A 23,464-nucleotide genomic window follows, 5' to 3' on the forward strand; every position below is an offset into this window, starting at 1 on the left:
GAAGTAACCATAAGCAACCTCATCTTCCTGCACTTGGATGTTTTTCACATACATACTGTGATCTCACTGGATCAGATGTTCTAAAGCAGTTTGGATTTCCATGCTAAGGAAAGGTCAGGTTTTATCTCTCAAGCTATACACGTGCCATGAGCTCACAGAGGGTAGCCTGGCCTGGCACCTTCTGTATCTGTCAGCAGCAAAAAGCACTCGGGATATTTTTGCTCCTGTTCCTTATAGCAATGGTCATTTTGTTGTGAAGGTGTGATTTCATCCATTAGGTGGTTACTATCTAAAGAAATGGTTTCTCTCAGTGTGTGCCTTTTTGAATAGGTGATGAAACATTAAAATGAGTGGAGATAAAAATACAGTAAGTTTCTTTCTGTACTTTATTGTGCTTCTTGGGTGGCTGATGTAATAAAACAAGTTTTCAAGAAAAGTGCTACTTAATTTTAATTCAGAAGAGCTGGATTTTTTTCTTTACATAACACTGGATCTGGAGACAGTGACAGTTCAAGGTGTGATGAGCAGTCTGCTTTCTCTCATTGATTTTTAATCCAACAAGACTTAGTTCTAGCTGAAAACACCACAATTTAATGACTATTTAGTTGTGTGTTACTGTAAAATGAGGCAGCATTTCCACACAGGTCAAATCTTAGGGGACATATATTTTTATTGTGTTCAGGAGAAAAAAGATATGTGGCTCTCTTGTTGGAAGCTCTAAGCAAAGATGAGGTCAAAGTAGGATTGAATTTGGTGATTGACCTACTTTCTCACTGCTAGAAGTGTTACTTTTGGGCAGAGGGTGAGATGCTCCAGGGTAAAAGTGGGCAGGATGTTTGTACAGTTGATACCTTTTGCTCTGGTAATTTTGTGGTAAAGGGTTTTAATCTCACATGCTGTCAGTTATCTTCTCATCTTAATACTCACTGATAGAAAGAAGCCTCAGAAGCTGGTCTTACTCTTTCTTAATAAAAACAGTACATAAACAGATAATATTTTCCTTCGATCCCATAGTGGTCTTGTTCAGTGACTTCATTTCAATTTAGTATTTCTCTCCAAATTACTCCAGCAAAGAAATAAACCAACACAAGAGCTAAGATCATGGCATTACAAGTCCCTTTTGTACTCTCAAAATCTCTTTTGGATTAAAATACCATCCAAGTAGTGTGACATGTCCATGTCAGTGTGACATGTTCAGATCTCTTCCAGCTCTAGGTAGGCTGAAGTGGGAAGGATGCTGTCAGGTCATGGTGTCTGAGGATTTATCTGATCCTGAAGGAGCACCAGCAACTTAACCATGTATTTTCCTGAAGCTGTATAGGCACTACAGAAGCTGCTCCCAGTATTACTGTAGCCAAAAAGAGATTAGAGAAAAAATAAATCTTCCTCCCTGCTGTTTGCTTGTTATGTGCATTTGACAGTGCTTTGTATTATGTTTTTTTTAGCCTGCTTGTATACAACTGGTGAGTCAGAGAGGAGGAAAAACCCCATATGTATATTTTACACAATTTAGATGGAAAAGAAAAGAAACTGTTTAAAGGGCAGATCATGACAAAAATGAGCATTTTTGAAATTAGTTCCAAAAGAAAAAAAAAGACTCCAGTAACACATCTCTTTAATTAGATCCAGCAGAGCTGCTAATGAGTGCTGAAGATCTCCACTTTCTTCTCAGCCACAAAAATCACTGCTCTAGCTGATGTACTGCCTGCACTTTCCTGCCTTGGCATCCCCCTGAAAGCTTTCCTATTCCAAGACCCAGACCTAGGCATGACCCTGTGATAGCTGTCCCCTGGGGTCGGGAGGGAGTCCAATAATCTCCATCCTGACTGTGAGTGCCTTGGACCCACCCTGCAGCATCATTTTAGTGGCTGCTGCGTGCTGAAGGCAGCAGGCCCTCAGCATGATTCCAGTGAGATTTGTAACGTTGCATGACACAAGCAGTGTTGTCGTCTTAATCTGATGTGAAAGACTCCTTCAGGCAGAAATGTTAAGGTTCAGGACAGAGACTGATTTTTTTGAATGGTTACGCGTAACTCCGAAGTTGATTATCAAGAATAAGCTTTGAACATAAGTATTTTTGGTAGACAACTCATGTTTTATTCAGGGCTAAATGAGTATGAATTCATGTTTTATAAACACACTGGGTATTCTGAGGTTAATGCCTCTGACTCAAGCCCTGCTCTGTTCCTCCTCCAGTTCTGGAAGTTTATTTGAAGCTGTTTCTTAAGTTATCTGCTTGGTGTGCATTGAAGGAAGGGGGAATATTGTCATGTCAGATGTACTTTTTTTCCCTGATTTAGAATTGCCAGACAGTTGTTGGTTATGGGGAGAGGGGAAGGTGGTGACTTATTATGATTTATATTTTCTACCTAGATTCCTCATTCCTTCTTTAGTTTTTTGGCTTGTGTAAAGATCTGAAAATTTATCCCTAAGCCTCCCGTCTTTGGTCCTAAAACTTGTTAAAAGTAATCAAAGCCTTTTGATTGAATTTGAGCTTTGGATGGGGTCCTGAAGGAACAGGTTGCTACACAGACTTGCTGGGGAATTGTCACTTGCTTTCTATTTTCTTCATCTGCAATACATCCTCTTGCAACCTGCAATACATTCTTTTTCTCTACCCTCTTCTCAACTCTTTCAGTTTGTTTCAAATAGGGATTGGAGATGGTGGACACGTGCTTGCTCTCTTGGGACTTAGTCTGGTACATACAAACCATGCCATAGGAAATGGAAGTCAGCCAGCAGTGGTATGGAGGGGACAAAGGTGCAGGTGGTTGGAGCATGGTAGTGCTTGTCCAGCCTAGCAGCCATCAGCCCTGTGAGGAGTTAGGGGCCTGTTGTCCCGGGTGCTCAAAACAAGATTTTCTAAGCACAGCAGTATATACCATCAAACTGTATAATCTCTGTGGTGAGGAATAAGAAGGTGACATTTCTTGAATTTTTTGTATCTGTTTTTTTTGTATCTCATACAGTCCTGGGGAGGGAAGGTGAGGGACAAAAAGCTCTGTCCTCTCAGCTGCTGGCTTCCTTAGAGAGAAAATAGAATTTATTTAGTTAGTGAATGGTAGTTTAAATTTTTATCTACCTTTCTCAAGTGTCACTCTAATGAAAAGTAAATGTAGGCTTTTTTTTTTTTTCAGCCCAAGAATTATGCAGGCAAAGCCTGAACTCTCTTCCCTGCTATCTAGACTCTCTTCTTTCTGTAAAAATCGTGTTTGGAATTCAAAAGTCTAACTTGCTCTTCAGAAGAGAGTGTGGTTTTGTGTCCTGTGTGCTTTTGAAATCTTTTGTTAGAAAAAAATGTTATTTTGGATTGTTTTAAAGCTTGCTTTAGTTCTGGGTTATTCCTTGAGTTCTAGGTATTTGTGCATCTGGGAGAAAAAGAATTTGATTCTTGTACCAATACTTGGTAAAAAAATTATTCTGATATCAAATATGATGTTCCTTTCTTTTCTTTAATCCACAGTAAAAAAGTTTAAGTATTTTTCACTTGACTAGTGTGTATGGATCTTTATTACCTTTTCAATTTTTGTTTGCACACTAGAAATGGAAGACTTCTATTTTTAATCCCTGTGAGACCCTTGTTTGCTAAATGGAAACTTATAATTGGGAAAAAATATGGAGATGGAAAGTGAGAATTTATGATTTTTTCCATTTTCAAGGAAGACTACACAAACAAAGAAAAGGACACTTAATGATTCAGGGGCATGGAAATAGGTTCAGAAAAAATCCACATTTGAAACAGCTCTCTGCAAAAATGCAAGGCAGACATTTGATTTGCAGAAAATAAGAAAGTTAGAATATTTAAATTTATAGTTTGTGTGATGCCATATAGTTCTTGAGTCATAATGACATTTAAGCTTATGCCAGTGGAGGATCCTGGTCTGATAGAGAAATTACCTTAAATTAGGTTATTTTTGAAAACAACATGCTAGCATCTGAGAGGCAAGAAAACATTTCCAAGACTAATGTTAAAAAATAAAAATAACTCTTTTCTTCGTGGTTTTGAACTGCTGAGGATTTAATCCTCTATCCTTGTCTTGTCTTGTTTTGTTTTCCATTTCTTTATCTTCCAGATCAAATGAAAAATATTTGATGCCTCCAAAAAGTACCCTGAAAAAAGACCTTAATCTTTTTATTTCCCTTGGGTTGACAGAGTGATAACAGAGAATATCTGCACCCCTTTTGAAAATCAGTATATATTACTTTAGTATATCATAAAACAAAAAGCATGATCATACCATAGTCATGACCATCCAATTTGCTGTCATCATTTTTTGTCTACACTTGAACTACAGAACATGGGTTCTGCATATCCTATGATTTTGTCTGGATCAAATGTATTGTAATGAAAATATTTCCCATTCAGACTTCCTTTGGTTTCTGAAATAGTAGAAACATACCAATCTTCTGTAATGCTGATGTCCAGACTGTGATGCAGCTGGAAATTATTTATGCTCAGAGTTCCCTAGAGCATTTCTCATTGTTTACTTGGAAAGACAGTGTTTAAATTTTATCATCCCAGTTACTCGATTGATTCCATAATCTTTGAAATGTGAGTTTCTAAATCCCTATGCACATCTCTGTCCTACATAACCTCACTCAAAGGGTTTTGACCCAAGGGTTTAAAGATTTCTAGATTAAGGCTTTCAGGTGCCTTCTATTCTGTAGAAGAATCCTATAAAAATCATTGGGTTTTGGTTCAACTTTAACTCTTTGGATGAAATATCAAAATTCTAATAATAGGAATTTAAGGAAGATTGTGCAGGGAGATCCATATTGGATCGAAATTACAAAAAAGGATTTTAATCATGAGAAGAGTGGAAATCTGGCATAGCTTCTCAGTAGGAATAAGAGAAAGGCAACAGCTCAGCTATATTTGAGATGGGTCTTTAACTTTATGAATTCAAACATACAATGTTTGCCTAAAACAAAGACGACTAGATTTCATGACATAGAAGGTCTTTTCCAGACCTGGCATTCATAGCTTCTGAAGCTAAAGGCTAAAAAAAAGTAAAAACCTTATCCTAGAAGAAATTGGTTTTGACTGCAGCAAAAATAAAGCAAAATAATTCAGTTCCAGAAAGCATTTGTATTTTTTCCCTGCTTTCCTAGGGTCCTTTGTTAGTCTCTTTCTTGGTGAACTACAGGGATAAAGGATACTCTTCATCTTTATTTCATCACCGACTGTATCACTTTTTTCCTTTCCTCCTCACGCAAGTTAATGCTGACATTTCTGTTACTGCAAAGAGTTCTCCAAGGTCTGTCCATTTTTGTGGTAAGAGTAATTGCCACATTTGTACATATCTTTTCAGAAATAGGATATTTAAACAAAAGATTGGGAGGGACCCTGTTGGTCCTAAAATTTAATTACCTTCTACCATAAATACACTTGATGTTTTATTCTGTTGGGAAAGAAATCTAAAGAATAAATTAAGAGTAAAAGCAAAAAACCCTTAAGTGAGCAGAAGGAAGACCAAGGTATGGATGATACCTGGTGACAGGTATAAAACTGAGCTCTGATAGGAGCTCAGAGAACTCCACTTGACTTTTGACTTTTTCTTATCATTAACTATCTGATTCATTATCCAACTCTTGGATCTAAGGCATTTTCAGTTTCCACGTTGCAGCTGAGGATTGTTAGGGAGTTTCCAGGGGAATTTGCTGGACCCAGGGCCTGGCCAATGAAGGCATGCAGGAACAAAGTCACACTGATTTTGATGCAATATAGACTCCAAAGTGATTTACAGATCTAGGGCAAGATATTGGTCCTCTTGGTAGGAATTGACACAAGTGTATGATTTCTCTGACTTCTGAGAAGATAAAATCTTGATGTAAGGTAAGATTTAAGGGATTGAGTAATTTTGCACAGCTCTGGACCTAATTGAATCTATCATTTACTTCCTAGAAGGTGAAACCTGGTGTTTAATATATGCCTACTGGTGAAGCTAAGCAGAGAATAGAAAAATTAATATACTAGAGAGCTTTGACTGGCCTTTGGACTACTCCGGCATGGGCTGTTTTTGACACTAACCCAAGCTCAAGTATAACTGCAGGACAGTGATGATTTGCATGTCTGCATTTAAGAACTGCAAACAGATATTCATAATATAACTTGTGAATGCCTCTCTTAAGACACAACCTGTTCAATCTGTTTTGTCCTTTTGGCATAGGAGAAGTAATCTCTCACTCTTGTACCTAGAGTTTGAGGGTCAAGAATACCAAAGGACTTCCTTTTAAAGAATTATTCCTTCATGTGCAGAACACAGAAATGGCTATGAACTGCAGCGTTGACTCAGAAAAGACAACATCATGTGGTAGAGGCTCTTCCACTGTTATTCTGACAAAACTTTCTGAAGGTCTTCTGCTCCTTTTCCTTTGCCTGTTATTTCCTTTCATAGGATTGCTGTGTATTACTTGTGTCTACTGGATTTGTTACTTTACTCAAGGAGAGGGTGCCAGAGAGGTTAGGTGGATCAGTACAAGCTGAATATGGTATTTGGTGTGATAGGAGCATTTGGATCTCCCAGAACTTAGGGACTTGATGTGCTGTAGTTACCTTGCAGCTCTGGGGTTACTGTTTGAAGTGCTTGATAAGATTGTTAGTGGAAATTTGTTCCATTGTCTTCAGGTTGGTCTCTAGTGAACACGAGCTGCATATTAGGTACAAGAGGGCTGGGCTTGAGGCTGAAGGCAAAGCTGGTCAGAGCTGCGTAGAGCTGCAGCATTTCATGGAGATGTACCAGTTTCCATGCAGCTTTTATCAAATTGGTCTGTGTGGTGAGGGGTTGAAAGAGAGGGAGAAAGGATTTGTTGGGGTCTTGGAGATGTTAATGTTGGGTGGCTGGGAAGCTACCCAAATCTTTGCTTTTCCATGCCCTGGTTCCCTGGGCAGCAGGCAGTGACAGACGCTTAAGCAAGTGTTTCATGATGAGTTTTGAAAGGTCTATTTCTTTTAGTGTTAACTGAATTTCTTGCATCAGCGTTCACTGTGGAGAGTGTCTGAGAGCGTCCTGGGCTGAGCAGCTGTTTGCGTTGATGAACCTGAGGAAAATGTGAAGGTTAATCTAAGAGGCTGAAGACCACACTGACAAAAGAGCCAATAACTAATCACTAGGATTTGATTTTGCTAACCATTCTGATGGAATTAAAGTGAAAAATTACTGTGAGAAGGCTTTATAATAGCTCCCTTAAACCAGCTCCAGTCCTAAAGGAGTGGGGTGGTCACACAGGGTCTCACAGAGTGCTGATGGGGTAACCCAGCAGCAAGTTTTAATCAGAGAAACTGGTAGAGCTGCTGCTAAGATGCAGGATTAGTAAATGCACAGCTGAAAGTGATGTGCTGGAGGAGAGCTGGCACAGCTTTTCCTAAGGAAGCCAGGACTTGTGAGTCTCGCAGAAATTGCTGACAGAGGCACAAGGCCCATGAACTAGGGCAGTCTGGCCGAGGGGAGTGCACACAGGCTACCAGAAAGCTTCCCAATGAGGTAGGATAAAAGCTTTTGGTACAGAAACCAGGACTAAAAGGGATGGTGTCCACATGGTTAAACAACAGTTAAAATGTAGCTAGCAATGGGGTGGTTAGCAGTTGGGGGGTGGTTTTCAGAGTTTACCTAGGAGCTTACTGATGGGGACCACTAGGGATCTGTGGTGGGAACAGTGCTGCTCACAGAGAGCAAAGTGTGAGGGGGTAGAGCTTGCTGCTGGTCTGCACAATTAGTCAGGGTGGGCATAGGCTGATTGCAGAAAATTTGCAGAAGGATCTTATTGTGCTGAATGACTCTGCAGCAAGTTGCAGTTGAAATGTGAGACGGTTGAAGGCAAAATAAAGCACATGGGGAAAAAAAGCTTAAAAGTTTGAACTTTATATTACCATTTAGTAGTCTGAGAAGGGATCTTAGGATAATTACAAGTACTCCTATGAAATGATTAATTCAGTGCTCTCAGTGACAAAAAGGCAAGTAAAGGGCTCAGAATGAGGGAGGGTAAAAGATGCAGAAAACAATGCACAAAGTACGATGACATGATTGATAAAACATCTGGTGCAGCTGGATCTTGAATATTTGTTCTAGTTCTGGCAATCCTACCTCAAAAAAAAAGAGATATAATTAAGCTAGAAAATATTGACAAAGATAGAACAGTTTCAGTATGAGCAAAAGCCTTAAACACTCTAGGGTGCTTCTACTTGGGGGAGTGGGAAGGGTGAATGAAGGGGTATATGAATAGATTCATAAAATCACAGAAGGTGTAGAGAGGCAAGTGATTACTCGCTGTTCCTCACAATATGATACACCAATTGAATTATCTGGCAGAATTTTTAAAACAGACAGAAGGAAGTACTTTACACGGCCCATAATTAAATTGTGGCACTCATTATATAGGCTGCTGTGGAGACCAAGAGTATAAATGGGTTCAGGGAAGGACCAACACATTCCTAGAGTAAAGAGCCATTACAGGCTATTACGCACAAAGGTCTGGAAGCAGCCTCCAGCTCAGGAAGCCCTTAAACTACTGATTACTGGAAACTGGGACTGGAGTATGTCAGGGGAAGGATCACCCAATTTGTGCCAGTGCTTCTCTAAACACTTGCTACTGGCTGTTGTCAGAAAGGGGATACTGGACCAGACAGATTATTTGATTTGACTGAAGTTGGCTCCTTTTATATTGAATGCAAAACATTTGGGAATCTTGATGTTGTGGTGAAATAGTTGGTGTCCCGTGGTCAGCTCAAAAGGAGGACATTACATGCCCGGAAGGCAAGCTGGGAACATCAGGTTGCAGGAGCACTCTGTGGTCAGCAGAGACGCGTGGGGAAAACTTAAATAATGCCAGAGTTTAGCCAGTATATTTTGTCATGACTTTCATAAGCACCAAATTGCAGGAGGGAAAACCACCTCCAAGCAAACTCGGGTGCATATAAATTGTTCAGACGGTGTGCAGGTACTGTCTGGCCTTGTACAGGGATTTTCAAGTTGTGGCTGGCAAGGCTACGCCTGCCAGCTCTCGGTGTTTATCTACAGTGAATATTCAAAGAAAAGCAGAGTTATTGTAATTTAAACATTGTTATACAAGTGCCTGTCCTTTTCTTGGTAAATAATTATGTTAACTTTAAGGAAAGACTCCTAAAAATCTCTCTTCTAGCAGATGTCCTAGCCATAGGATCTGTCGAAACCAGTCTCTGTTTTGATGATCTCTCAACCTTACAGCTGAGAGTCTACCCCAGTGGTAACTTATGCCCCTATGAAAAGGATGGTAATAACCCCAGCCTCAAAGGCAGCAATGCCAGCACCAGTGACAGCTAAAATGACACTCAAATCTGTTAGCCATGTGCAGCACTTAGTCTTTCTTTTCCAAACAGATTTTTATAACACTTAAATGAGCTGCATGCTACTGACTAATTGTCTTTTGTCGTCTTTGAGGATTCAGGCATAACTATTCAGTCTAAACAACTCATTGGAGGATTTTTATATGCCTTAGGTGGAAGAAAAGGCTCAGTAAAGCCAAAGCCTGGGATATAAACTCAAATCCCCCCTAATCAAATATGTATCCTTTGATCTAATAAGTAGGTTGAGTCTCGCCTGACTTTTCAGCAAAATGAAAATGTAATGCTTTTTAAAAGAAAGCAGTTACTATACTTGAATAGCTTGAATGTCTGATTGCTTTTGGTTTCCAAGACGGTCAACTGCTCTGTTAAAAAAATTTTCTTAATGGTATCAAGTATGGAGTTAATATCAGATAGTTTTGTTTGTTGGATATTTAATGACATACGTGTGTATATGCACCCATTCTTGTTCACAGTGGTGGTGTTAGCTAAGCTGATAATAACATCTACTACAAATTACTGATTACTCAATATGAAAAAGTAATTATCAAAATACAGCTCATTACTTATCATGTGACATTTCCTTGCTGTTGGTTGCTACATCAGCAAGCTGGCTGGTGTGCCTATTTTAACAAAGTTGTGGACTTCATAGTCTGAAGAACGGAATATGTAATGACAGCACAGATTCACTATTTTGTCTTTTTATCAGGGGAACGTGATTACTTTTGCTTCTATGCGGAAGACTGTCTGTCGAACCTGTGTTTTCATTCATGCGCTCAGGACAGTGGAGATGAAATTGCTGGGAAAGATAACTAAAAGCCAGTTGTGTTACCTTGCTGCTGGAAAAGTGCCAGGTGGTGTAATCTGTTAGTTAAAGGAATATGAGATATGATCACCTGGATACTCAGTATCTGGTTATCAGATTCGTGATACCTTCCTTTTCCCCCATTTTCCCCTCCCTTGTCTGCCTTACAATTAGAAGGCCATGTGTTTGCTCTTTAGCCTGACCTTTTTTTTTTAAATGGGAAAGGCTTCTGCAGTTCACGCAGTGTGTTTTGACACTGTGTCTCTCTTTGTTCTGAGACAAAGTTCTGATAATCTGTGTAGAAGTAGGCATTTTTAGCTTGCCCCTGTGCCTAGGGGTCACTTCTGTCTGGTTCATGGAAATTTGCGATCCTGAGATCATTTTAAGGCTTTTACGTTAAAACAAAGGTGGGGGAAAAAAAAAAGGCATTATTGTTATCCCTCTGTTTTGTGTGCTTCTCAGACAAAGCCATAAATCCAGCTTGGCTGCAGAGGAAGGGCAGGCTGTTGGCACAAAACTGTGCCAAGTCTCCCCCAAAAGGCTTATCAGCCTCTCCTCACTTTTAAAGGAATGTGTGCCAAGTCTTTGGTTCTGCTTCAGGGGGCTTGCACATCTCTAATTCTGACTTGAAATAGTATCCAAGGCTTGATTCTGAGATGTCTGTAGCTGTTCATTAGGCATATTTACCTTTTAAGTCTGCTGAATTTGCCTTCCAGCTGGAAGCCTTGTCCTCAGACTGGTCATATAAATTTGTTCCTAGGAATATTCATCACAGATTTTACTTTAGTAAATTTGCTTAGTGGAAGCATGCAACTTTACAGGTTTTATTGCTTGACAGGTAATAGGCTGTAAGCAGTGTTGGCTGAAAATGTTGGCATTTTTCATCAGATAATAATTAGTTGCCAACACTTTATTATTCAGCCACCTTTGCTTAAGTACTATGATAGTGGGTGCTACCTTCTTCTGTTATGAGGACAGGACTAAGTAGGTTTGGTTATCACTGTCAGTGATGCAGGGTGGAAAATGTGATACTGCCCCATTTCCACCAAAACAAATTACCATGTTATAAACCATGAATAGACACAAGAATGTATTTGTTATTAGTACTTCCTAAACACACTAGATAGATACCCATAATTGCATGGAAGGAGACTACCAAGTCTTGGACAGTTTTGGGGAAAAATATATTTAAAAATACTTTGTAGTTTCTTGTGGTTTATTTCTTTAAGGCCTTAATCTGGTCATTAGAGACCAGAGAAGATATGTATTTTATATTGTACTGACATATATGGCATAAAGTCTTTCTTACTAAATTGTTCTCTCCTGATACATTGCCAGGTAGTGAAAGTCTTTTCCTTAGGTTCCTTCTCTCTAATAAGTTTTTTTCAAATGCAAAATATTTTGGAAAAAACCCTTAATGTCAGTGTCTTGCTCATGTTAAGTGGAAAGAGGACACTGGGTGATCAGAGGCTGATGTTAATGTTCAGAGTGGTTCATTCTATGCACAGGAAAGGGAATTTAAGAGATTCTGATTCAGCCTACTTGATTTTTCCAGATGTGCACTGTGAGCAGTGAGGCTTCCAAGCTCTTTTACTGTGGATATATATTGCGCTGTATATTTTCAGGGCCATGAAAAGATTTATTTAACATATGGCTGACCTGGATTGTCATCAGTGGCTCAACTGACCTGTATTGCCTTGGGACAGCGATAAGATTAGGAGATGCTATAAATAGCTGTTGCACTGTGGGAGTGGTATCACAGAAATGCACTTTACACAAACACTGTCATTTCACTTTGTGGGGGTTGAGTATATTCGGCTTACAAAAGGGGATCTCTCCTTGAGATGTTTTTGTCCTCTTATGAATCATTGCAGCTGAAGCTGTGAGATTGTTTTGGCCACTGCCATCACATGCTAAAACACACAATGTTATGAAGCTTTATGAAATCTACTGTCCACGTGCAGCTGAGCTTTGTATCAGCAGTGTACTGGGCTTCCACCTGACGGCTCCCTATTCGAGGCTGATCCGACAGGGCTTGGGTGCCTCTAGAGAAACAGGTAGTGGATACGCCCTCAGTTCTTGTGGAGCTCCAGGAGGGTTTCTGGTCACCATCTGTGACTTTTGAAGGAGACCATACCTGTGCCTCAAGTGCTATAAGAATGATTTTGGACCAAAAAGGTAGAATTGAAATATGAGTGGAAAGAAGCTGTAATACCTCAAGGGATGCTGATATGATCAAAAATGTAGCAGTGTATGACTCCTCTTCCTGACTTAAGTGGTGTCCCCATGTCTTGTTTTATGTAGTCGGATGCTGAATGAATGACTTCCCAGCCTATAAACTAAGTAAAAGCAACAGATGTTGCGCTCTTTGTATAAACTCATATTTCATTCCTCCAATAAAGGCTGTTTGGAATTACGCATAAATTGATTCCGCAGGTTCAGCTGGTATGTAAGGAATAGGTGTAATGAACAAGGACTTCACTGAAACTGGCAAACAGAACCATATGTAGTCCACTGGACTTGGTATTTCAGCTTAGTGCCAGATGAGTAACTGATCTTTATTAAACAGTAATTTTCAGTGATCAGATTACTTGATTCTTTTCCTAAACTGCCATAGCAGGAGATGGCATTCAAGCACCATTTCACCCAAGCTGAAATTAGATGCTGTACTGCCTCTTCTGATTTCTGGGTAAGGGTGGGATGGATAATTATGTTGGGTAATTATATTGGATATACACTCCATTTATTTGTTCTTTTCTTTTCAATTTGCAGGAAAGCAATCTCCAGGTCAGGCCTCCAGCACTTGGCTCCTGTGCATTCCCTCAACATCGCAGTCTCCAATGGACCTGTGAAGGAACCAAGGGCGGCCTTAGAGTGGACTGTAGGTGTTTGGTTTTTTGGCAGTTCATTTGAGCAGTATCTCTGGCTAGTGCTCTCTCCATCCTTAAGTCAACATAAGACATTGTGTTGCTATTGGAATTAGTGCTGGTCATTAGGGACATGCTTCTATTATGAAATGAAGCACAAGGCAGAGACGTGAAAACCTGTGGAAACTTGAGCGGCACAGGACAGAGCTATTGAGATTTTTCAGCCTGGGACTGCCTGGCTACGTTTGCTCACTGCCTTCTTGGCAAGGTCTGCAATCCAAAGGTGATCTGATTTTAGCCCAGCAGGGTTCTCTACCTCTGCTTGATGGGCCAAAAATTAAGGCTGAGGACACATGTCGATTTGGCTGAGTCTGTAGAGTAGGTAGTGGAAATCTTTGATCACGATACTTTGTAGATATGGCTAGATTTCTTCTGGGCCTAAGCTGGCTTTATAGACACAGAGAGCATATGCTTCCATCCCTCCCATCTTGCTTCTTTTATGTTTCTAGGCTAGTTCAGAAGAGGCCAGTTTAGGACTGTCTAGAATAGAATATTTCAGTTGGAAGGGACCTACAACAATCATCTTGTCCAACTGCCTGACCAGTTCAGGGTTGACCAAAAGTTAAAGCATGTTAAGGGCATTGTCCAAATGCCTCTTAAACACTGACAGGCAGGAGGCATCAATCGCCTCTCTAGGAAGCCTGTTCCAGTGTTTGACCACCCTCTCGGTAGAGAAATATTTCCTAATGTCAAGTCTGAACCTTCCCTGACACAGCTTTGAACCATTTCCATGCACCTTCCATGTGGTTATGCACTGGTATGTGCTAAGAAGGTGAGCCTTAGGTCAGCAGGTGTCACAAACATCCCATTTAAAGCAAAGCATACAGTAGATCTTACACTTGGCTATTGGTAAAGAACTCGGTACATGGCAGTATCAAGGCACCAGGCACCTGAGTGGCTTTTAGGTGAAGATAAACCATAGCCATCAAAACATGTTATGTTTATCTCTGTTCTCTATATCAAGACTGAAAGGTTTTCTAGATGGTGTGCTCTGGTTCAACCCCAGCTGTTGCACTTAAACTTTAAGTGAATGAAATTTTACAGGCTGTGCTGCAGGAAGAGGGATTAGGTTCACTATGGTGTTCTACAGTAGCGTAACACAGAGTGTTAAAATGCATTTGAAAGCTTGCATAGAATCCTTTTGGAAGAGCTTTGGAGAATACCTTGATCTTTTGCTTCAGTAGAGTATTAAAACACGTGCCTGCTTTGAATCATCAGTGCTATTTAGTAGAAATCTGAAGGATCAGTCACATATGTGAAGGGTTAGGCACTGGCTAAATTAAACACCTTTCAAAATTTTACTTAGGAAACAACAACAGCAACAAAGCCCTAAAACAAAAAACCTAAACCCCAAGACCAACAACCACAATTTAATTCATAGTGAGTTGTCTGCTACTCATTTTACCAGGAGGTTCCTCATGTGATCCCCATACCTGAATACTGCAGGACTTGATATAAGTTGGTGAATATTGATTAAATATTGTGGGTTTTAATTATTAGGGGGTGTGTGTGTGCATATTTTTACACTTTACTTCCTGGCTTATGGTTTAGATTTTTGATCAGTTCAATTTCTCAGCTGTTCCAGCCTCCCAGATTGGGGTTGCTGCTTTACTTCACACTTTGACTCCAGAAGGGAGGCAACCCCATGGCATGTAGGGAAAGGGGCAGGATTAGTGAGTGGAAGACATCTACAGCTGGGAAGAGCCTGTACTGACCAGGTGTAGTAACTGGTGAATGTGGGGAAAGAGGCATTTCTCAAATCTGAGATATGTAGAAGAGATAACAGGGAGGTGGTTTGGAGCTGTGAAGATGATGAAATGGACCAAAGTTTATAATGACTAGTGAATGTCAATAAAGAAAAAAGTTAAGTTTTAAATACTGATGTTTAAGTCCAGAGGTGTATTTGGTAGAGTGAGAAGATGTTTGGATTAAGACATGTTGGAGCCAGACAGAGGATGTCTTTGTATTTAATCACTGGAAGGCAGCAGTAATCAGTGCATATTCCATCTCCATCTATATCATCCTACTCTTCAGTATTTCTGAGGATGATTCTCCAAGGACCCATGGTGGGAGATCTTTCCAAAGTTGAAGTGACATGAACATAAGTTGTCATTTGGCTTTGCAGTAGAAAACATTTCCTCCCTGTTTTCTTCACAGTAATAACTGGAAAGAATTCCCTGGCTATAGTCTCAATTTTTGGTAACTCCTTGCAGGTTATTTGCCATTATCAGATGGTCTTGTGAACAGGACACTGATTCAGAGTGGGGTTTCCATTCCCTGCTCTGCCACTTACCTCGTGAGTGAACTCAGATGAGTTGTTTTGTCTCTCAGTACATCAGCCTCTCTAGCTGTAAAATGGAGGTGATGATTCTGATGTCTCTTAAGACCTTTTACGTAAGAAACAGTATTGCTTTATTATTGTTGTTGCTACTACCTATCATCCCTGAGGTTTCTTTTCCCTAACATACTTATAAATGCCCAGTTTCATCATATTTGCTACACCTAATTCAAGTTAGCTTGTAGCTTTGATGTCTAATTTAATGCTATCTTTTCACAGCAGGGCCATACAGAATATATTCTCTGGAGTAGCTGATGTTATACCCAGAGTGGAATGTAGAATATGCCTTTCCAAAAAGGAACCACCTTAAATGCCTATCCTTGTGATATGTTTATGCATAGCCCCTTCTCCCACCCTCACCCATTTTAGGCATCACTTCCATGGGATAAATGATAAAGCAAGCAATTCTAGCCCAGATTTTTAAGTGCAGACTGAGCTACCTCATACAGTGCCTGTGTACCACTGGGGATCTAGGTCTTTGTGTATTTACATACTGCCATTTGCTCCCAAGGAAAAATAATCATAAGCTTTTGTGCAAAGTCATTCTGTAATTTCCTTTTAAGTACTGCTTTCTTGCTCTTGCTTTCTTTCGTGCCTACAAAAATCTTGACAGCCACTAAGATATTACTATGGTGAGCTTCCCACTGGCCAAAAATGTCTCATTTTGTTTGTCTGTAATGCATTTGTCTATTGATGCCTATTTCTTGCCTTCTCCTTAGCAGGCGTTTATGGCCCGTGACCACAAGACTTAGAACCCTAGTTTATGTCCCATAGGAGGCGTTTGAAGACATTCAGCTTCCATTCTTGGAGTTCAATGAAAAAACATGAGATTCATCCGTGCTTTGTGTTCTGTGAATGCACAGTCAGAGTTGTCTGGGTGCAAGTTGAATGTTTTTCAGATGAGAAATACTATAACTTTATACCATAAATTATATGTATTAAAGAAAAAAAAAGTCTTATAGATCCTAACAAGAATAGAGTGCTATGTATTTGAGTAGAAGTTGAAAACTGGCATTTGGCAATATGTGGAAGGAGAGTCAGGCTAGCCAGAAGGATTGTAGAAGGCACTAGCCAATTGCACATGAATGGGGTAAGGAAAGCCAGACCTCATCTGGAGTTGAATCTAACAGGAACATGAAGGGCAGCAAGAATAGTTTCTGTAAGCATATCAGCAGCAGTAGGAACACTAGGAAAAATGTTGGGCCATGTCTGAATGGGACAGGGGATGTGGTGACAAAGGACATGGAAAAACCAATGTGCTCAGTGCTTTTTTTACTTCTGTTTTTACTGGTAAGACCTGCCTTCAGGAATCCTAGGGCCCTGACACCAGTGGCTGAAGCAAGGAAGACTTAGCTTTGTAGAGGATGATCAGATTATGGAACGCTTAGACTGAACATACAGAAGTCCATGGGACTCAGCAAAAGTGCTGAGGGAGCTGGCTGATATCATTGGAAGAACAGTGTGTTGTTGGCTTTGAAAGGTCATGATGATCAGAGGAGGTTCCTGAGGACTGCAACAAAGCAAATGTCAGTCCTGTCTTCAAAAAGGACAAGGAGGAGCATCCAGGGAACTACAGATTGATCAGCCTCACCTTCATTCCTGGGAAGGTGATGGAGCAAATTCTTCTGGAAACCATTTCCAAAAATATTTATAAGAAAGTGATTGAGAGTAGTCAGCATGGATTTCTGGAGAGGAGATCATGCCTGATCAACCTGACAGCATTCTATAATTAAATGACTGGCTTGATAGAGGAGGGGAGATCAATGGCTGTTATTTTGACTTCTGCAAGGCTTTTGACACTATCTCCCATAACATTCTTGTAGATAAACCGATGGAGTATGGGCTAGATAAATAGACAGTGAGGTGGCCTGTATCAGTGAGGTATTTATAATTGGTGAATGTGACTTTGCAGTGAGTCTGTTGCATTATATTCTGTGTCTTTTTGGCATTAGCCAGTACTGCTGTCCACTTACTTTCATGGGCAGTAAGTGTTTGTAAGTGCCTAGTGATATACTACACTTTAGATAATTAACAAGCATGTTAATATGTGTTCTACATATGATGAAACATTTCCCTCATTAATCTAGACAAATCTATTTATTTTCCATGTGAATGGTTTGGCTTCTGTATCATTAATTCCTAAAAGCTATACTAATTTTTACACTGAAGGATATTTCCCTTCTATTAGAGTGTCTGCAAGACTAAGTTTTGTAATTGGGAACTGAGTATTCAGTTGAAGAGAGATGTACGTTATCAGATGCTCACATGAGAAAGGAGAACCCCGGGGTATGTGTATCCAATTAGCCACAAAAAACCATGTAGAGGTGCTGGGAGCTTTAGTTCCACTTATTTAAGTAGTGATGAGTGCAAGCTCCATGCATACTTAAAAAATTGCTGAAATTTTGTGTGCAGATGACACAGAAGCAATGTGTTAGTGCAGCTTTGCTGTTTCTTTTTTCATCAGGGTTTGGGAACTAATACTCTTTCCAGAGAGATCTAAAGAAAAAAAGAATTAGGTCTGTCATATTTCAAAATGGTGGTCATGTCTATTTTTTTTTTCAGCAGTATAGAGATTGTAGTGGTATTACAGAAGGTCCCTTTCTTGAAATAGGTATTTTTTCCCATTGATGCCAAAAGGATTGAAGTTAAGTGGCTGTCAGCCAAAATAATGGCTCATGAGAACATAGGGAATCATCATCTCAGTATATAGCATCTGGACATTCCTCCTCCATGAAGACAAACGTTGTTATTCTGCTTCAGCATACAGCTGATGGTGACAAGAATCTCAGAAGCTCAGCAGAGAATACAGGAGTGGGCAACAGAAAACATGTTGGAAAACATGATGGGGGAAAGGAGAATGGCAGAAAAAGCTAGAGAATGTGGTGAACCTAGACCTAAAAGTTGAACACCCAAAAATAGTTCTGAAAGTTGGAGCCTACATATCTTCAAGTTTTCTGAAGTAGTGCTGTAGTACGATATCTCTGTGACGTTTTGTTTTGGTTTATGTCCACATATTACGTTTGTAATAATTAAAGAAAAGATTACTTCTACATGAAGAATATTCCCAAATTAAAATGTGCTAAAGTGGAGTTAAAACTGAGAATATATATCAACAGAAAAACATTTGGGACATTACTATTGCTGCAACATAGCATTACAAACTCTGGAATTTCAGAGTAAGGGTAAAACATAACCCAAACATGAGAGAAAGACATTTGGGAAAAAGACATCCAAACAAACTTGTTTCTGCTCAGTAGTGACCATATAAAGAAAAGGGCTAAAGCTAGTAATTTTTGCTTACAAATATGTTTAAGTTTAGATTGAGCACTAATTTTACATTAATCATAAGTTTGACCCAAATGTATATTTGTAAGAAGAGTCATCATCTCTAACTGGAGTATTAACAATGGGAAAAATTTCTTAATGGCTTATTTTAGAAATCTGTCTTACATAATTTTTTGCAGAACACCGGTCATGGCAGGAGTGGAGGAGAGCTCTATACCTCCCATTACAATTGGAGTCACAACTCCTTTGAATTAGAAAGTTGGACTGACTGGTGTATTTGTTTGGCTGAATATCTATAGCTGCTTGACATGGCAAATTAAATTTCTCAGGTTTATCTGCACTGCTTTTGAAACCATGCTGACTGCAACTGAAGAACAGTGAAGTATGGAGAAACTTAAGGTCTTTAGAAAAATGGTAACCCTTGCTCTGTCATTTAACCACGCTGGGGCACTTAAGAGAAGAAACCTAGTTGAATTAATGAAATGTGCACAGCAAGTTATGATCACGCACATGTAATTACCTCGTTCTCAAACTCCTTGTCCTTGAATTCCTATTTCTTTCATTTCCGGGAGGGGCTGTATGTGGTTTTTGTTTCATATGCAATGAATGTTTGCCATACTGAAATTTATTTTTGTTTGCTAGTAAGGTGGTAGCAGATCAGGAGCAATCAAATGGGAGGTCTCCATCTGGGAGAGCATATTGAGTATGTGTGTCCCCTGTGAGGCAGGTTGCATCTGCCAGGAAAGCACTGCTGCCTCCGCTTCAGTGAGCAGGGGCTCGTTCTCTTCGCAGGACACAGAGTTCACATACTTGCAAGGGCTGGGAAACCAGACAAGGAAACAAGAGTTCCCAATTCTCTTTTTAACTGCAGAATGCTAGGCTGCACTCATTGCTGTTTTATCCACGATGATGGACAGTATCCCTCTTCTACATAGCAAGCCAAAGCAAAGCATGTCAGCCTAAAAGCATGATTTGACAGATCAGCTAAGCTGCAATAACACTGAATTGGTAACAAAAGCATTAGTCCCACTGAACCCACCTTTAACCCACCACTCCTTGTGTCAGATCCAGCAGTTATGTGGTCACAGAGTGAGTCATTTTGTCTAGCTGATTTTGTAGATAAGTTATTATTATTTTTTTTTTCCTATCAGTTGAACTGATTCATGTGTAGCTGAGAAGAAAAATGGCAAGAGCATGAGACGGTCTAAGGGGTCAGGGACAGAAAGAGGACAACTGCCTGTTTAGTAGCCATTTGCTCCTAAAGCCAACATAAAAACATCAAGTAGAAAATAAAACAAACTGTCAAATTATTTATGAAAAGGTTGCTGAACTCAAAACTCTTGTGGAAAAATATCTGTGTCAAAATATACAAGTGATGATGTAGCCTTTACTTTGTTTTAGTGTTGTGTTAAACAGGAGCTCGTACTAAAGGTGATCCCAGTGACCTCTGTGAATTTATGTGTTGGTAGATGGAGTACCCTTTTGTCCAGTACATTGTGGAATACTGCCTGTAAATTTTGCAATAGAAAATACTGATTTGATGAAGTCAAAATTCTGCATAGAAGTATATTTATTTTTGTCAAAATTTCCTATTAGAATTGAATGAACAATTGGTCTTGGAAAAGGTCAGCGCATTTTCCTTTGACTATATAATCTTGATTTTCATCAGTGGCAACATAATTTCTCATCATATAAATGACAGTGCCCTGTAAAACTTAAAACAGTGAAAATCACATAACTCCCCTGATCTTATTGAGACAAATGACAGGCAAAGCTTTTTGAGGGAGGGCATTTCATCTTGGGAATTCTCAGCTCTTTGCTCTGATTCAGGATGAAAGAAGATTTTTCAAATAGCAGTTTGCTGGAATTGAAATTCTGAGTTTTTGCACACAGTGCTGTGAAATTGGCAGTAGGTATCTGGAGGTATGCCGCTTATACCAGATCAGGTAGTCTTGTCAGAACTCTTATCATAGCATGAGCTACAAAGGTCATCCTTGTGGACTACTTACAGATCTTATTTACACTGGGAGGTAAAGTCAGACATGTGAATCTATGATATGGTCTGGAACAATGGAGAACAAACTCAGTCTAAAGTAGGTTATGGAAACAGGCCATTTTATCTTTAGAAATCCTGGATGGCAAGTTATGTGGACGTGGTCTGAACAAAGGGATGTTTAATCTATTTTTTAATGTAATTTTGATTCCTCATTAAAAATTGTGTCCCGGGAGCTGTGTGCTTTCTTACTTAGCTTTCATAGTTGATTCTTCCTAAACATCTTTTATAATTTATAAAATTTAGCTCTGGGTTATAATGTTGAGTTAGCACTGTTTCGTCAGAAGAGAATGTGCTCATGTCAGACACTCTCAGATGAGCTCATATCCTCCTGCTTTGGTCCTCTTGTCTGGCTCCTCATAAACTAGACAGGAAGTTAATATTTTGGGCAATACTGTGGGCATAGTAATTTTATTAGTATGATGTGACTAGGTTTCCATGAAGTGCTGTAAAACTGATACAGTTCTTGCCAGAGAATTGCCTTAATATAAGGATAAACTTCTGAAGGGAAAGAATTTACAATCTGAATAATTTACCATCCGAGTAAGGCTTGAAGAATTTCTTAAGCTAGTTGAAGTCCTTAAGAACTATTTTGCATTATAAAAGTGCTGAAAAGCCTCACCTAAACTATCATGCACTGAACTGTACAGTTTAGGAAAATCTCTGTTCCAGGGAGTCTACCAGTTCAGGTGGACAGGCAGACAAAAGGATGAGAAGAAATGAAGGTATAGAACGGTGTGCCACTAGATGAAGATTGATCAGGATGCTATGGCAGTAGTCTAGAATCCAAGTCTCACTCTCATCCAGCCCCTTGTGCTGAGGGATAATATTGAGTCTGACATCAATGGGAACATTTCTGATGAAGTTAGAAGACCTGTGGACAGGTAGACCTCTTACCAGAAAAATAAAATAAGTTGTTCTCATTCTCTTGAGTTATTTGAAGTAAGCACCGTAGTTGTGGTAAGCACCACATGCAAACTTGCATAGGTCTTGGCTGTTGTGGATGCACTCGTACTCCAGAAGGCAAAGGATTTTGCCACTTCTGCTTCTCTGCATTACCGAAGAAATCCGCATGGCAAGCGAAGCTTTCTCATTTCATCACTTTGAAACTGTCAGTGATATTTTAAATAAATTATTTTAACCAAGATGGCTATTTCAGAGCATCCTGCTGTCGGACGCCATCTGTTTGGTAAGCGTCATCATTTGTGACTTCTGCAGTGTGGGAACCAAATGTCAGAGACTGTCAAAGCGTTTTCCATCATGCTCTAATTCTGGCTGAACAGAAATCCTGTTTATTCACTTTGCTTAAGTAGTGTACAGTAGATTTCTTAGGCTTTTTAGTCAAGCCAGGATTGCAGTCAAGTAAAAACTGTGGTCTTTCTACAACCAGATTTCCTCAGAACAAGAATTTTTACAGAATTAAGGTATAGATTTGGTCAAATGAGACTGCCAAAGAAAAATCAGATGTTAGTCTGTTAATCACTACTAATTTTCACTGTTCTAGGCAGATTTTTTTGAGAGTGTTCAGTTGAATGTATCATTCTTCTAGGTATAAAATTAAAGTCTGGTCTCTCCTGGCCACTTAATGTTTTGTTGATGTTTTCATAAACATACAGTGTTGATCCAGCCATTTTAAAGAAAGCATTTTTCCATGTCTAAAGTTTCCTGTCATTCTAAAGCTGTTGTCAGTATGTTATTTTGCACTTCTGGGCTGGGTTCTCAAATTTTGGGCTTCTCCAATTGAAAGTTCAGTAGTCATGTTTTTGTTTCATCTCTCTTGACTTTCTGTTCCTTTGAAATTCTGTGTACATCTCATGCTTACGAAATCTAGAGTCTCAGTCAAACTATGCAGCATGTGGGAAGAATATAGGCGAAGTTTCACTGAACTGTACACTAAAATACTTTGGTTCTGATTGGTGACACATCATTCATTGTATCATCAGTATCCTTTAAGCAGGGGTGGTCAGCCAGGGTAATACTGTTATGGCTTTGTGTTGTAGAAAAACAACAATGTGTGATTGTAGTTTAGTTTTTTTTCCTAAATTTGTGGTGAAAAATCAGATCTCTTTTTTTTTTTTTTTTTTTTCTTCCCTCTCTATACTCATGTGGCTGAATTTCACAAACCAGATTAACAATCATCTTTTCTCAGGAAAATGCTGTGAATGGTGAGCATCTGTGGCTGGAGACAAATGTTTCTGGGGACCTCTGCTACCTGGGGGAGGAAAGCTGCCAAGTCAAATTCTCAGTGAGTTATTTTCAGATTTACTTCTCTTTCTGAGGTAACAAGTCTGACTTCAGACTGATGCACTGCTCAGATGCTTGGGAGCTCGAGTTGTTTGCTGTGGTTGATGCTTGTGTTCCAGAAGGAATGCACAAGGGGCATAATGCTTCAGGTTAAAGACTTTATTGCTTGGGGGAAAAAAGCCCCAAACAATTTTGACTGACCCAGGTTATTTACACAGTGAGAATGGATGTAATGAGTCACTGTATTAACACGGTAAGGGGATAAAAGGTTAGAATATTGAGATATTTCAGAAACGTTCAAAGAAAGCCTATTTTATTTATATACACAAATATATCTCTTGAGAAGAGGGTCTGATCAAATTTTTGTGATTTTAATCACTGCAATGATTTGAAGTGAATTTTCCAAGCTCTTGAATGCACCCACCAGCAATGAGTGTATTCATATTTGAGTGTTTGGCTTCTCTTATTTGAGAATATTCAAGGTTTGCCTTCT

At 39.5% G+C, this 23,464-nt stretch overlaps 1 protein-coding gene across 4 annotated transcripts in view; it reads left to right on the plus strand.

The window, feature by feature from the left end:
* Positions 1 to 23,464, plus strand: part of DGKI (diacylglycerol kinase iota) — a 221,713-nt gene that overhangs the window by 67,012 nt on the left and 131,237 nt on the right. For all 4 annotated transcript variants that reach the window (XM_074826020.1, XM_074826017.1, XM_074826018.1 and 1 more), the window contains exons 2-3: positions 12,897 to 13,005; positions 22,877 to 22,972. In XM_074826020.1, coding sequence (XP_074682121.1) covers positions 12,897 to 13,005; positions 22,877 to 22,972 — 205 coding nt within the window. The remainder of the gene's footprint in view (positions 1 to 12,896; positions 13,006 to 22,876; positions 22,973 to 23,464) is intronic.

Source organism: Strix aluco, chromosome 5 (assembly GCF_031877795.1).
Source record: "Strix aluco isolate bStrAlu1 chromosome 5, bStrAlu1.hap1, whole genome shotgun sequence".
NCBI classification, from domain to species: Eukaryota; Metazoa; Chordata; class Aves; order Strigiformes; family Strigidae; genus Strix; species Strix aluco.